At 35.6% G+C, this 15,467-nt stretch overlaps 1 protein-coding gene across 3 annotated transcripts in view; it reads right to left on the bottom strand.

Annotated features, from left to right (window-relative positions):
- Positions 1-448: 448 nt before the first annotated feature.
- LOC129751095 (uncharacterized) overlaps positions 449-15,467 on the bottom strand; it is a 41,513-nt gene continuing 26,494 nt past the window's right edge. For 2 of the 3 annotated variants that reach the window (XM_055746387.1, XM_055746388.1), the window contains 4 exons: positions 2,238-2,305; positions 1,981-2,181; positions 1,793-1,921; positions 449-1,733 (listed from right to left, as the gene is read on the bottom strand). In XM_055746387.1, coding sequence (XP_055602362.1) covers positions 995-1,733; positions 1,793-1,921; positions 1,981-2,181; positions 2,238-2,305 — 1,137 coding nt within the window. In that variant the 3' untranslated portion in view covers positions 449-994. Of the gene's footprint in view, positions 1,734-1,792; positions 1,922-1,980; positions 2,182-2,237; positions 2,306-14,676; positions 14,873-15,467 lie in introns of those variants that run through there. The other variant, XM_055746386.1, reaches the window with a different exon arrangement.

The following is a 15,467-nucleotide window of genomic DNA, read 5'->3' as shown; positions in this document are numbered from 1 at the left end:
AATTACGAATTATCAATTCTGATTCTGAATTTTGATTCTTAACTTTTATTCTGAATGTGAACTAAGATTCTGAATCTGATTCTAAACTCTGATAGTAAATTCTGATTCTAAAAAATTTAAATTTTATTTTCTTGAGCTGTGTTTTAAAATTTTGTAATCAAAAGCCTATGGATTTGTTTTCTTTTCAGTGTAATCTCAATACTAATTGATAATTCAATCTATCGATTGTATTATACAATATTACACTGAAAATTTTCGTGTTGCCTTTTAAAAGGCCAGGTTTGTTCATCATTTCATGAAAGAATCAATTCAGGCCCTGCTGTATGATACTAAAAAATGAATAAATACATTGTTTGAATTTCTCAAGACATATGGAAACAGCACAGCTGTTTATAATAAAAATAAAGTATTTCTTTCAGTAAATAGTAAAAATGTGATAATGTAAATATTTGTTGTTTTAAAAAAAGTATTTTTATTTACAAATACACTATATGATATGCTGCACTTTCATCAAGTTTAATCTAGTTAAAGAGCTTTCATTTGAATAAACTAGAATAGCTTACAAGTAGTCTTCTTATAAAGAGCCTTTAATATTGTTTTCCAAATAATTGGTCAGTCATACTCTTAGAACCCTTGTGAACTAAAAATAAATCCGACTGGAAGAGTGCGCGACAATGTGCGCAATTGCAGTTGAGTGATACTCATTCTCCCGTAAAGAACCAAATCCCAGTAGTGATATAGTGAAAGCAATAGAATCGTTAAGAGGAAGAAAGGAAAAGTACAGGAAAGATAGATGAGAAAGTACACGAGCCATTCGCAAACAAGCAGAGCGGCACGCGAGTTTCAATATACCCGAATAAGCTCCAACTTGAATCTCCAGCATTTACACAGCTATTGTAAGACAAAAATAAGTTAATAAATAAATAAATAAACCTTATGCAGTCCATTCAACACTCGTACGTAAAAATGCTCATTGAGAAAATGATACTTTATTCTACAGCTCCGGTGTTGGTCGTTTCCTGACATATTTTGAGAAGTAATCTGGTCTCCAGCATTTGCATGAGCCGGGTATCAGGAACCAGTCGTAGTACAAACGCACCTGGAAGCATCCGATTTCGTCGTGACCATCGCAATGCTGTTCCTGCTTGCGAGTAGCATGATTGCTATTGGTTTCGTAAGAAGACGAATCAGAAGCTGTTGGCAGACCGGCTCGTTTCTGCAAATACTGTTGATACGCCTGGAAGTCTTGTATTGACGGAGCAGTAGTCGTTGAGGTAGTTGTTGTGTAGTCTTCAGCATTGGGATAGAATATCTCCGCAACCAATAGGCTTACCCAACGAGGCGATGAAAGACATCCTCCGTCTAGGTAGTGACATCTTGCCTGCAGACAACGCGTTACTTCGACGGTTTGAGTGAAGTATCCCTCGTACGGAATCTGAACTACATAGCGCCAAGAGCCTTGATAGTTCTTGGCAAACACTGGCGTAGCATATTCGACCTTTGCTGGGCAAGGAGTCGGAGGACCTTCATACCTTGGAGGTGGTGGATACGCTCCAGGAATTTCTTCACGCCTTTCAGCGACCAACTTACTACTGATAGGTTCACCTTGAATCGCACGATACAGAGCACAGAATACACCGCCTCCATCGCAGAATTTTCGTGGCGTCCTTGGTTCTTCCTCACCTTTGTATTCTTCAGTCATGCGAATGCCTTTGCCCATACGGCGACCGATGCTGGAATTAGAATCGAGAAATAAGAATCGTCAATGACAAATTTATGTTATCTTTCTTACCCGTTGTCATCGAACTGCTCCACCGGTTCTTCGGGAATGATTTGTGTTACTTTGGGTAGCGTATCATCAGCTTTCAAAACTGGCAACGTCTTGGACAGGAACTTCAGAGTTTGATTACGGATGAGCTCGCTGTGGAAAAAACGTTACTCAAACATTTGATTACAGCTCAATATAAATTGATTTCTTACAATGGGTAAGGTTCCCCCAAAACGACCTGACGCATCGGATTGCGTGGAATTTTCCCTTTGTTCAAATCACCGCAAAGGTTATTGGCAGAAACGTAGGGCTTCGGATTGGTGGCATCCTTGCAGTCCACATTGATGTGAGTGTAAGGAGGTGAGCGTACCTTTGGAGGCACAGCCGATGGTGATTCGATGAAGGCATAATATCTAAAAGAATAGTTGTTTATACATCGGAATAACATGCATCAATTATTTTTACAAACCCCTCTGGAGGTTCTTCCGAGTCGAGTAAATCGTCAGAACGGACTATCACGGCGTAACCGAAAAGCAACTGAAAAGATAAAGGTATACGTTAATGAGATTCTTGTCTAATACACAATAATTTTTTTTGTAATTTCTTTACTTGAAACGGCTCATACCTTTAGGCTTAAAGGAGCCAAACTCGTTTTGTTTGATTACAATTGTGTGCTTATATCTAGTTCACTTTTTGAAGAAAAGATAGAAGATAGATAGGGAAATGTAATACACAATAATTATCGGTCCCCAAAATTGTACTTAAAAATCAAAGAAACATATCATCAAAGTCTGTAAAGAATAAATCAAACAAAATTGAATGATTTCACATCAAATTTTTGTCCTTTTTTATATACACTACACACAAATTAAACATAAAATAAATATCAGGCCTAAAACAAAACTTTTTTTTATAAAAATTTCAAAACAAAAATTATTTCAATTTTATTGAGAAGACCTTTTTCTAATTGATATTTTCATACAATAAATCTTTGTTACAAGACAAAAATAGATATTGTATGCCATGTTATAGCACAAAATCCATAAAAATAAATATATGGTTTTTTTCTTAACTGCGACCCAGAGATGTGTCTTGACTCAAACATTCAGTCAGCGAAACTTTTTTTTTGTAGAGAAATGAATCCAACTGTGTTAGATGAAATTTCAGGGACGAGATAGGGACTAGACAGGGACTAGATCCCTTCATTCCGATAGACATCGACACTCAACCAGTATTCATACGCCAGGTTGGTCTCCTGTAGTAGAATTTTAATACATGGGCCCCGGAGAGGCGCAAGATGTGGGTTCAAGTCCTACCGGGAGACAAGGCGAATTTTTTTCGCATGTTTTTCAACATCGATTTTCTCTTATCTAGTCCCTGAAATTTCATCTAACACAGTTGGATTCATTTCTTTACAAACAAAAATAAATATATGGTTTAAAAGAATGACAACTTGCTATTAAATTTCTTTAAAAAATAATGAAACGATCTGGAATAAAAACAGGCCTTCAGGTTATTCACATCGTTTATTCATTCTCCAGGGCATCTCAATGGGAATCTGCGTTGAAATTTGTTACAGCCTACACGGATAATGTTATAAATCTCCAGATTATTTCACTTCATAACGTTTTGGTGAAGCAATGAGCTGGGGTTGCCGTTTTGAATAAAAGTAAAAAAAAGGTCGGTCATCAATGTGAACGAAGAAAGTCAATTGAATCCAGGACTTATGCAGGTATGTATTTATAATAAACATTCTGTTAATGTCCTTTAAAATTTATTGAAATAAATTATAAGTATCAAACACATGGCGTTTAACATGTTATTAGTTGTCGAAGTATAAACTTGTTTTAAAATTCATTCTTTTTACAAAAATGTTATCAACTTTTTGAATAGCTTTGACTGAACCCATTCGTTTCCCTGCCTTCAACGCGATCGGATGGTTTTTTCTCTCTCGTCGCGTCAAAAGGTTCTGATTATTTGAGCGTAAAGTGCAAAAGTTGTGAAGATGAGCCCGTCACCGGGTGACAAGCCCAGTCGAACGGTACCGGAATGGATGAATCCAAATAACGTCCATGGACGGATTATTATCTATTATCGGATCCATTGTTTTACGAGGACTTAGAGGAGTAAATTTTCCAAAAAATCCGTTTGTTATCGGCAGAACAATCGAGCAGCATGCAGGAAAAATAGAAAGTGCCTTTTTTGAGAGAAAGAACAATTGGTAAATTGCTTCCTTAAAGCATCTTCTCGATGATACTCCAATCGAGATTCTGCGCCATCCGAAATTGAACTTCCGTAAATTTGTTATCCGATGCTCAGAAGTGGACGAAATGACGGATGAAGAACTCAAAAAGGAACTGGCTCCGTAAGACATTACGGAGGTTCGCAGAATAACAAAAAAAACTCCAAAAGGAATAGAAGGTACATCCACACTTGTTTTGACCATCAACTCAACAGTAGTACCCGAGTTCATTGACTTTGGTCTCCTTCGTGTACGTACTCGCCCTCACTATCCCCAACCATTGCTCTGCAGAAACTGTTTACAGTACAGTCATCCGAAGAGCCGCTGCCATAATGAAACAGCCTGTAATGTTTCCTCTGGTCAGCATGCAAGCGATAATTGCACATCGAAATCCAAACCGTTTTGCCAAAACTGCAAAGGACAACACGCTCCCGTTGCTCGTGAATGCCCGATATGGAGAAGAGAAGAAGCAATTCTTAAGCTAAGCACCGACAGCAATATTTCTATTTCGTCCGCCCGTAAACTAGCCGTAACCAATAGAAATGCATTACCAACTTACGCAAGTACAGACCCCGTTCGTTTTTGGCAACATTCGATTCTGGCAACATTCGATTTTGGCAACATCCGATTTTGGCACATGTGCCAAAATCGAACGGTTTTTATAAACAACATTACCTTTTTGTTTTCGTTATAACAGGACCATTTTGATTTTGACAAACACCATAAATACGTTTCTATGTTCTGAAATGGTGATTAAATGCAACAATAAAAACAAAAGTTTTTTAAAAAATTTATAAAGTACTCAAAAATGACAAAAAGATGAAAAGTTAAAAATCAAATCCAAACAAAAGACTGAAAATGACAAAAAAAAACAACTAAAAAATGATGAAGAATGACAAAATCAGCAAGTATGACAAATGATAACAAAAATTATAAACAAAACAAGAAAAGTGCAAAATGCATCAAAAACATGATAAAAAAAATAGAAATGAATACAAATGGTTGAGAATTGACTAAAAATATCGTTTTTGATAATGGTAAAAGTTATTTTGTAAAAATAACTGAAAAAACACAAAATGTACGGGCGTGTTGCCAAAATCGAACGGGGTCTGTATTACAAAAAATCAGCAAAGACAGACTATTACTTCAACCAACACACCGCAGCAGAAAACACAAACCGAAGGAAAAAACAACAGCAGCAAATCACCTAGCAGAAAGAAATTCACCACCAGCCAACAACAATAGCACAGCCTACGCAGCAGACTAACTTTACGGATTGCGCTTCTCCGCCTCGGAAGAAGATCGTTTCATCACCAGTAGAAGCTATGGATAAAAATGTTATCGTCGAAGGAAATCCTCTCAGTTCCCCACAGGTCCCTTCTCACCCTTCTTCAGCAAATGAAGTTACCAGTGATGAAAGGACCAATTATGATCTCCGTGCGAGTACTATCGCACAACAAATTCGCAAGCCCCGATAACATACCCCTTCCCCTTTCCTTATCATTCCCAATTTCCATTTTATAATTTAATTTAAGTGGATTACTCGGCACAGAGAAACTTGCCTAAAAGTAAATTGCCTAAATAAATTTTTACTAAATAAAAAAAAAACTTTTACAGAAATGTTTGACACATGTTGATAATTCATAAATTTTGGGCATGTGGTAGTTGAGCTACAATGACCGAAGAGTGCTCTGATCAGAAGCTGCAATGAGATTTACTTAAAGTTAACAACTAACTCGATATTATTGGAGATGATTTTTCTAAAAATAATTTTGTTTGGCGATAAGTGTCCAACTCTTCCCAGTATCGTTCATGCTGGTTAGAGGACCAAGTTTGAATTTGGTTTCTGAAACAACATGGAGATTTGGGACAGCCGGCTCTCGTCTAAAAAATTCCTTTTCCGATCCAGCTCTGGCGTGTTCGTCGGCGCGCTTGTTTCCAAAAATTCCTTTATGTTCGGGTACCCATAGAAGGTTTTAATCCGTTTCCTTCAGCAAGTTCTTCGATTGCTTTCCGGCATGAGATTACTGTGTGAATGAATTAACCCGATACCGCGTCATTCGTCACAAGCGTGCAGTGAACCAGTCGGTCAGTCAGTCGGCCAGCAAGCGTACTAGCCGAGTAGCGCACAGTTTCCTCGGCAGTTCGAGATCGGGTTGCTCACCGGTGTTGCTTCCGGGTTGCAGACCTCCGGACAGGTCTGCACAATTACCAGTTTTGATCTAGAACTGGAAGCACTAAGTGATTTAATAGCTGCTTGTCTATCTGAACAAAAATAAATTGTTCTGAACATAATTTTCTTTTTGGGGTGCATCACTCCGGTTTGATAATGAACCGTCAATTTAAAATACAATATGTGAGGACATTTGGTCCTCTACGAAACCTAATAACCATTCTTGAGGAGAATGAAATTGGACTTTAAAGGCCATGTAGGGAAAACTACCTGAGAGTGTTAAATCGTTTGGCACTAAATTAAACTTTCGATATTTCTGAACAGCCAGAACCCAACTGCCTGTAGACGAAAAGCACATGAGAAGGCTTCCTGTTTTAGGAACAAGTGTACTGCCGTTCTAAGCAAGATTGTCCCATGTGGAAAAACGTGCAAACGAGAAAAACGCGATTGAAATATCAGCTATATTTCCAATTTTTCTCTCAAAATAAAAATTCACCGACAGGTTTTTCGTAGTGAACAGTTCGAGTTAATCATTTTACAATGTTTTCTGCCAAAAAAATTACATTTCCTACACTGCCCCTATTCACATATGAGTCCCATGTGCATTTTCACCGTTTTTGAGTTATCGATGGAAAACGCTTCTTTGTGCTCCAATTTACCTATAAAACAAGTTTTTATTCGAAGTTTGTTCCCAAAATTTCGAAAAAAAATATGACCCCTGATGTGTCCCATGTGAAAAATATTCGCATATGAGTCCCATGACCAAAATTCAGCGCCAGAGCTTACAATTGAAGGAAAGGATAGATAGAAAATGAAGTAAATCAATAATTCGATGCTTAAAACAACATTAATTTACATAAAAATTTAACGTGTAGTTGCGAAATGATTCCGAAGAAATTTTGTTCTTAGTCACAAAAAACATTAATAAGTAACTGGTAACCAAAATTATTTTTTCGACAAAAATCAACCGATGAACAACGCTCAATAGATCAGTCTTCGGTCAGGATAATTCCTTCGTGGGTAATTTTGACGATCTAATGTGTGATCGGGTGGATGATACTTGAAGTGTTGTTTCGGTAACAAAATAACAAACTTTTTCAATACTTTTTTCTATATGCACAACAATATCAATACCACTGTTTTCGTTTATTACCTAGGAAGATGTTCCCAGAAGAAATCTCCTTCTTTGTCTTGAATCCAGCAGACTTTTGTTCGGTGTTATCTACGTATCCGTAACACACATTGAATTAAATGATGATGATTCGCAGCAATTTCACACGAATGAAAACAAAGTTTTGAAAAAAACACTGGAAAACACATCCCACTTGGCGAATAAACCTTGATTGAAATGCGTTTGGAATCAAGATCTTTCGATAACTTTCTTCTGTCATCAAAAAGAATGGTAAACAAATGAAAAAAATATGTTAGAAAAGTACTTGCCACTTACCGATAACTTTAGAACCAGAGACTTATTTGCGAATAATCTCTGTTCGAGGGTTAAGAATATTCGCATATGAGTCACATGAGTGTTTTTTTGAAATTTTTCCATAATTATTAGTCAGTATTAGCGCAAAAGTAAACAGAAGTATTCTTTGAGGTGTTTTCTGTCCGAACTGTTGATAGGTTTTACCAACAAATGATTTAAACGATTGTTTTTATGAAAACAAGTTTCAAACTTTACCAGCGTTTTTCTCGGTTTGCAGTTTTTACACATGGGACTCATATGCGAATAGGAGCAGTACATAAAAAACAGCAAATTAGAGCCAAAAATGCTCCGTGTGACACTTTTGCGTAGAATCAGAAGGCATGCCGATGCTAGTTCTACGAAAAACTGTCACACGGCTACAATTTTTCTATCATTTTAAAAGCTTGCGTAGTTTATTTTTTTTCCCAAAAACTCATGCTAAACCGTAATTTGAGAAATACGTTCCTCTTTGTTTATAAAAATGTATAGTTGAGTATGGATCTTTTAAGTAGTGCCTACCGAAAAGTGTTTAGTAAAAATTTCTCTGAATAAAACACTCAAGGCTTCTCGCTCCTCCTCTGCGCTCTATTTTAGTGTTCTTTTCAGTGAATAACATTAAATTCAACAGTTTGAACTCATCTTAAGACAATTTTTTATAAAATTTGCATTTTTCATAGAATTTTTTCTAGTGTGACATTCTTGCGTAGAACTATCAACATAGAGACAACCACCTTGATGAAAATTTCGTATAAGTTCAGAACAAAGTATACTTGTTTGTGTTTCTATTCGAAAGTTAACACTAAATGAGACCGTTCCCAGCAAAAAAGTGAAAATGACCCAAAAGTCACATGGGACATTCTTGCTTAGAACGGCAGTGTAGAGGGTTGATAGAAAACAGAGCCTCTAGTGCTGCAGTAGGAGTTGTTGTGAACGATCCGGACATCCCTTAAAGACACATTCTTTGAAGGTGATTTAGTTTTGTCCGAACTGTTGCAACTTCTCCTTTCTGCCACCACACTAGACACTCATAGGCCAGAATTGGTCTTCCTATTGTGGAGTAAATCCAGTGAATATGTTTGGATTTGAGTCCCCAGATTTTTGCCGATCCAGTTAATCCAACTAATGGTTCTTCTATGTTAAGGAATACTCCCAAACATGATTGTTTCTGTAAACAACTTTTTTAAATATAGTGTACCGTAAAACGGGGTAACTTTGATCACCGTGGTAAATTTGACCAACAATAATTTTTTCCACATTATCATCAATAACTTAGTCTATAGTTTGAATTTTTGAAAACTTTTGAAAGCCTATAAATTGACTATCAAATAGACAAAATTTGGTTTGTATTTCATTTTTTTTCTATTAGTAAAAATCTTATTTCAAAGTCTTAAAATAGATGTTTTTCCTAGGCTGGCTTACAAACAGCTCTCCTGATGATACCAAAAAACATTTAGAAGCAAACGGGTTGTTTAATGTGAGATAACAACTTTTTTCTTTGAATATGAGTAGTTATAGTGCTATTTTTATAGTCATTTAATGATAATTTTTTTATATTTAAAAAATAAGGACATTTTCCAAGAGTAAGCTCGTTTTGGAGAAATGGATAGGAACCTTATCGAATCGTTAACTTTGAAGAAAAAATGAAAATGGAAATAGTAGGAAGGCCTAGGGGAATGTGTGAAGGTGAAATTTCATTTGTATTTTGAAGCTCAAACTATTTAGCAATTATTAAATTTTTTGCCCCTAAATGTAGGCAGCATCATAGTTCTTTTTTCGATTATAAATATTTTTAAAGTAAACGTTAAAAATCAAGGTAAAACTGATAAACTAGCATTTTTAAATATTATGAAGATGGTTTGTATCCTTTATGATCAAGAAAACTCGTTACAGCCGTCAAAATAGAGACTGATTCTAATAAATTTCTTCATCCATGTTTTACGTTCATAGGAGTCCAGTACTGGTTTTCAAAAATTTAAAACATGCCACATTCCCCTTAACAGATAAAATAATCGAAATATACTGAAACAAGTTATAAATCTTACCCCGGATTACGGTACTACTTTGTACAAAAGAGTTAATCTTGATTTTCTTGTTTGGTATGCATGTTGTGTCGCATTAAGCGGATGTTGGACAAGGCATTCTTCTGATATGATGATCAATTAAACGTTCGAGTGCTTTCAATAGAAATGAACTTAGGTTAAATTATTCTACTGAATCAAACAATTAAATGATTCTCCTTAACTCAAAAATGGGGTTGGGAAGAATGACAGTTAGCTGTTAAATATCTTAAAAAAATAAAAGTATTAAAATATCATATAAATTGAGCTAAGGATTCGGACGAATAGGCATATCCAAAAAATTATGTTGAAAAAGCTACACAATTACCAAAAACTTGGTTTCAATAAATCATCTTAGTTGTATCCGTGTATTTTTCACTGTAGATCGGGCGGGAGAATGCTGACAAACATCGTTTTATACTTTGATTATCGTTGATCTGATGTGTTTTCAAATATTCCTAGGTAACATTTTGAAAATCATCCGATCTTTCCTTTTCCTTAACTGCAAAGGATCGCGCTGAGATGAAAATAAACTCTTAAAATCTTGGATAGACGAGAGACTCATACTTGAAAATCAGAAGTGGTACTGCACATCTGGTTGGAAATAATCGACTCAAAAACATTCAGATGAAAGAAATAGGAGGAAGTTGAAATAAATAATCGCTTTTGTTTTTTCTTAAAAACTCGAATGAATGTTTGGCCGTAAGTCGTAAATGTATACAACGAGGCTTGCCGAGTTGGACAACTACAACTACAATTTGTTTTGCAAATTATGGAATTTGTTGAGAAAGAGCTTTATTTCGAAACAAATGCCTTCCGTTATATTGCTCCACCTGCTGGGTGGTAATCAGCTGCCGTTAGATGGAACATTTCATGGAATGCAATGATTGCTATGATTGACAGAAAAATTATCAATTGCCAAATATCCAAAAAATCATGAAATCATCTTGATCCAAAAAATATGTGTGTCACAAAATCGATTGTATCCGGAATTTATGTGAGAATGGTAGGAATTTCAAAGAAAAACACGTTTTAGAACAAATTCGAATTCCAATTTCATTTTGATTTTGTTGTAAAGCCTCTATTTCACTGTGTTATGAAGTTTTTTGGTCCTTTGAAGATTGCATTATGTTTTTTTTCTCAATTTACTAATGAATGCAATGTCGCATAGAAGCTAAAACATGCAAAAATGAAGAAAATATCAGCTTCAAGAAGGTGTAGATGGTAAATATTGAGTGGTTAACAGATTGTCATGATTTTAATTCAACCGGTTTACCATATACAATTCTTATGTATAGAACAAGTAACATCAATTCATGATTGTCTCAGCCTATACCAATACTAGAGCAGGGCTGCCTTGGCAGTACCTTCTTTAAATATTCCTTGGATAAGTAACTGTTTCCGTTTAATTTTTATACATTTTTATTTGAGCAAACATAAACACAGATTGGCATAATTATCAATTAAACGGATGAAAGGTTTAGCAGAAAGGTTATGAATAATATAAACAAAAAAGTTTTCTGTTTGGAATTTTTCAATTTTTCTTTTGATCAAAAAATTTTGCTTCACAAAGAACTTAAAAAAGGAGATGAAACAATTTACGGGATCATTGTCGCTTTATTTTATTATTATTATTTTTTTTTGTTTTTACTGATTTATTTCGCGAAGCCATTTGAAAGCGTAAATTTCAAACGTTTTCGTGCAACTACTTATCATTTTTTTTGTTATTCTTACTTTCAATTTCAATTAGATGAAACAATCTCTATTTTCTCGTTAAAAACTAGGAATTCAACAACTTTATACCAACCGTACTCAAAAACGGGCGCATAGAGGCGAGTAGTTTTTGGCTAAATTTGTAGTACTTATATCAAGTTTTAAGATGTGGTATAAAGTTTATTGGCTCACTAGCCCATTTTACCCTTGAAGTTCGTAGAATTAAGGAAAAATAATACTTGAAATAGAGAAAACTTCGGATGGAAAGGTCGTATAGACTTAAGATCTAGTGCAAAATGTGCGTATTAAGTGACTCAATAAATGTTGTGAACGGCATAATTATGTTAGTTCATACCAGCAAAAGTTAAAAAAAAAACAAATTTTAAGTATGTTTTCAATTAAAGCATTATAACTTTGCACAGAATAAAGATAAAGCTCTTACTATTTCAGCAAAGTTTAATATTTTGATTATATCTACAACTTTGAGGAACAAATTTTGTCTCTATCTCCTCAAACATAAAAGTTAGTGTTTTTATTTTGGACCACTGTGCCCTGGTTCCAGTTGTCTCCGCATCCAATACAACACAGTGGGCCCAGCCAAAAAAAGACGAAATATCCTTCAGAATTAAGCTTCGTACCTGATATTTTATTGCGGAGTTGAGAAAAAGTACATTCCACGACCTTCTCGATCAGAAATTTTCAATCATTGGCGAGGTCGTTCGCATGCGGTTGTTTGTTAAGATGCGCTTTTTGTTTAAAGATTTTAGAGATATTTCTTGAGATTTAAAAAATGTGTGTATGGAATTTGTTGCAAAATTCAATTTTTTCATCACTCGTCGTAATTGCGTACTAGATATTTACTATATTATTGTGAATTGCCTGTTCAGTGAAGGAAAGTGGAGTGAGCCTTCAGTTCAAAAATTTGATTTCGAATTATGTCACAGATGTTTCTATAAATAGTTTTTATCATATAAAATAAAGGTTTTTTAATTCCTACCTTGATTTCTACAACTTTCATTTATTCAGATAGCTAGCTTATTGAGTTCCATGCCGTTTCAACTCTTTAATATATTTCTAAATAAAAAAAATGCAATTGTTAGCAGAAACGACAGGGAGCTTTACAAAAACCGCACATTTCGTTCAATTTTCACTTATGAATTTGAAAATTGGCCTTCGATAGATCATTCAAGTTTGTTTTTCATCTTTAATAAAAAAAATCAACATATCTCGAGATATCGTGTGCGCTTCCATTAGACCTTATGAAACATCTTAAGAATTCACTGCAAAACATAGGAGAAAACTTCGAAATTTGTTCTCCACACTTAGAATACGTTGTCCAGAGTCTAAAAAATATTCTAATTTAGAGGAAGTTGCCACGAGTTTATGTTAGTTTCTGTATTTTTTGGTAATAAAACTTGTTTTTTCATGGCATGAAAAAAAATTAAAAGACAATCAAATCCGTAACTATAAATAAAACACCGTAACTATAAAAAAACTGTACTTCAAACAGCAGAAATATGTTTGCAGATAAAAACCCACAGCCTCAAATTAACGCTCTCTCTAGCGCGATAGCAAAGCAAATCAGGTTGGAAAATTTAGGTTATCCTCACACGCGGAGCACTGTCGGCGGGCCAACACGAATTCCTGCTAAACCACCCATCCCGTAGCTTTAAAAGTCCGATTTGGATGAGTAAGAAAATGGAGCGGTCCCGTTTGGCAAATATGTACCTGGTGTGGCGCACCGCATATACTTATTTATATTTATTTAAAAAATTAGCTTCTCCCCGATAATTTTTATCGGTTTTGACGTTTAATATTGCGATTACTAGCTAGATATTCGTTTTCTCAGTTTTTCTAACACGGCTTCTTTTTACACGATTTTTTTTGTCATGGGTACGGTTCTTCTTCACGGCTCTCGCGAATCAACACTTTTTTTTTTGAGCGAAAATATTCCAAGTACTGTACGTAGTACGTTAGAGAATTAAGTTTACAAACTTATTGGTTAATGTTTCTTTCAGTACGTAAATTTCAAGCTTCGGAAGTTTTAGACGGATCGAAGTTTAGAAGAAATAAATTACCAAGGTGATTGACTATCTTCACATTGCTTATCATTTTTTTAGCATTTTTTAAGTTCAAGGTACTAGTTGAATATTATTACCGTAACATGGAAATAACAAATTCAAACTTCCTGCTTTCTAAAATTAAATAACACTATTTTTCCGCAAAATTGTGTTTAAATTTAAGAGAATGTTGTTGATGGTGCTGATGCTGGTGATGGAAGTTTTAAAGAGTTTCTTTCTAAACTTTTTCATTAACCAATATCAAACAAGATCATTTCTGTACGAGTTGAAACTGAGGTTAAAAATTCAAAATGTTTCTTAACATAGAAATCAGAATCATAAGAAGAATAATTTGTGTTGCATTTTTTTTCGTAATCTTGTAAGATTACTATAAAAACTCAACTTTCTACGACCCAAAATTCGATTTATATCCATCAACGGCTCAACCCATTGAATGCAACACATGTCTCACTCAATAGGGCTGGTGGGATGGTCGTCCAAACGTTCGGATATCACGTCACCCAAATCCCAAACCGAAGAAAGTGAAGGCTTCCTCATGAATGCAGCGGAAAAACAAGAATGAATATGCGACAGGAGGAGACCTCGATACATTCACAGCTACGAACCCGCTGTGCTGGGAGCCGAAGAACAGGTTCCAATGGAGTGGCATAAACCAAATTTCACTTTTACTGAACAATTTCGAGAATGTCCAACGAAAGCCCCGAATCCAGTGCAGTGCTTTCGATTCAGGATTATGCTGATTGAGGCGATCGTGGGCATTATTTTCAAATAGGTGATGTTGAGATGGCTATCGATTCGATCCACCCAAATGAACCAGAAACAATGTTCCGTATCACACATGTAGGTACCTACATGAAAAAAAACTAACGAAGCCAAGCCGAGCCGCAACTTGACCCACAAACACATTTCACTTAGACAAGTTTGTCCGCATCGGAAGTCCCGTTTGCTGTTCACTTTCCACAAATCGAAAACCTCACCCAGTCTCTTAACTCATTTCGCAAAACAAGACATGTGTTCAACGATTCATTTGCTGCACCTAACAGACCGCTGAATGGAAAACCCGCTAAGTTGTCTTGAAGATTATTTTTTTGTTGTAAAAAGCACTTCTTCTAGCAGCGATGCCACATATGCTCGGGAATACTAATCGTAGCTTATTGTAACGAAAACGGATTCTTACCAAAAATACGACATATTTCATCCTGATAATTTCGATTTAAATAGTTTTTTCGAATAAAACGCGACTCTTCGATTTCCACGCAAGAAATCGGCTTCCAGCAACGGGCACAAATAAATAAGTACGGAACACGCGCAACCAAGTTTAATCGGTGTGGACCGTTCGAGACCTGAAAGAGTACTGTTTTTCCCGACCGTCTGATTGCCGTGCCAGAAGCCAATTTGGTGAAAGAAGAAATTTTCTCCTGGTCTAACCCGCCGCGCCACGCCAAGGCTGTTCACCTTTGTTTAGCGCTCTCATTCGCGCTTCTCGGCTATCTTCAAAGCCATGGGCGTGTACCGGAAAAGGTAACCTTGAACTTTTACTATAGAAAACGTGTCCATCAAATCATCATCATCTTAGCAAACATCTTCCGAAAATACTTCAAATTTCTTTTGCTGTCACTAAGCTTATTAAGCTGACCATGAAATATCAACCTGTTCTTGTGCTGTTATTATGTTCCAGAAAACATTTGTTTACAATCCTCATTTATGCGGGCGTCCTTAATGGAGATGACACGCAAATTTGAAGTCAGACCACAACTCAATCAGAATGTTACTTCTTAAAAATGGAATTATCTATTTTAACAAAGCATAGGGTAACGGACCTATTTTGGACCGCTTTGGGAACTGGCTATGTTGTTTTCTGAAATAAAAAAGTACATGTTACAATTTTCGACTGCTTTATCCGTTCATTACGAAGATCAAGGCTTTTTCTCTGGTCGGTATATTGGACCACCAGGTTTCTATTTTGGA

The sequence above is a fragment of the Uranotaenia lowii genome, chromosome 3, assembly GCF_029784155.1.
Source record: "Uranotaenia lowii strain MFRU-FL chromosome 3, ASM2978415v1, whole genome shotgun sequence".
NCBI lineage: Eukaryota > Metazoa > Arthropoda > Insecta > Diptera > Culicidae > Uranotaenia > Uranotaenia lowii.
This window is presented reverse-complemented; position numbering and strand designations above follow the sequence as displayed.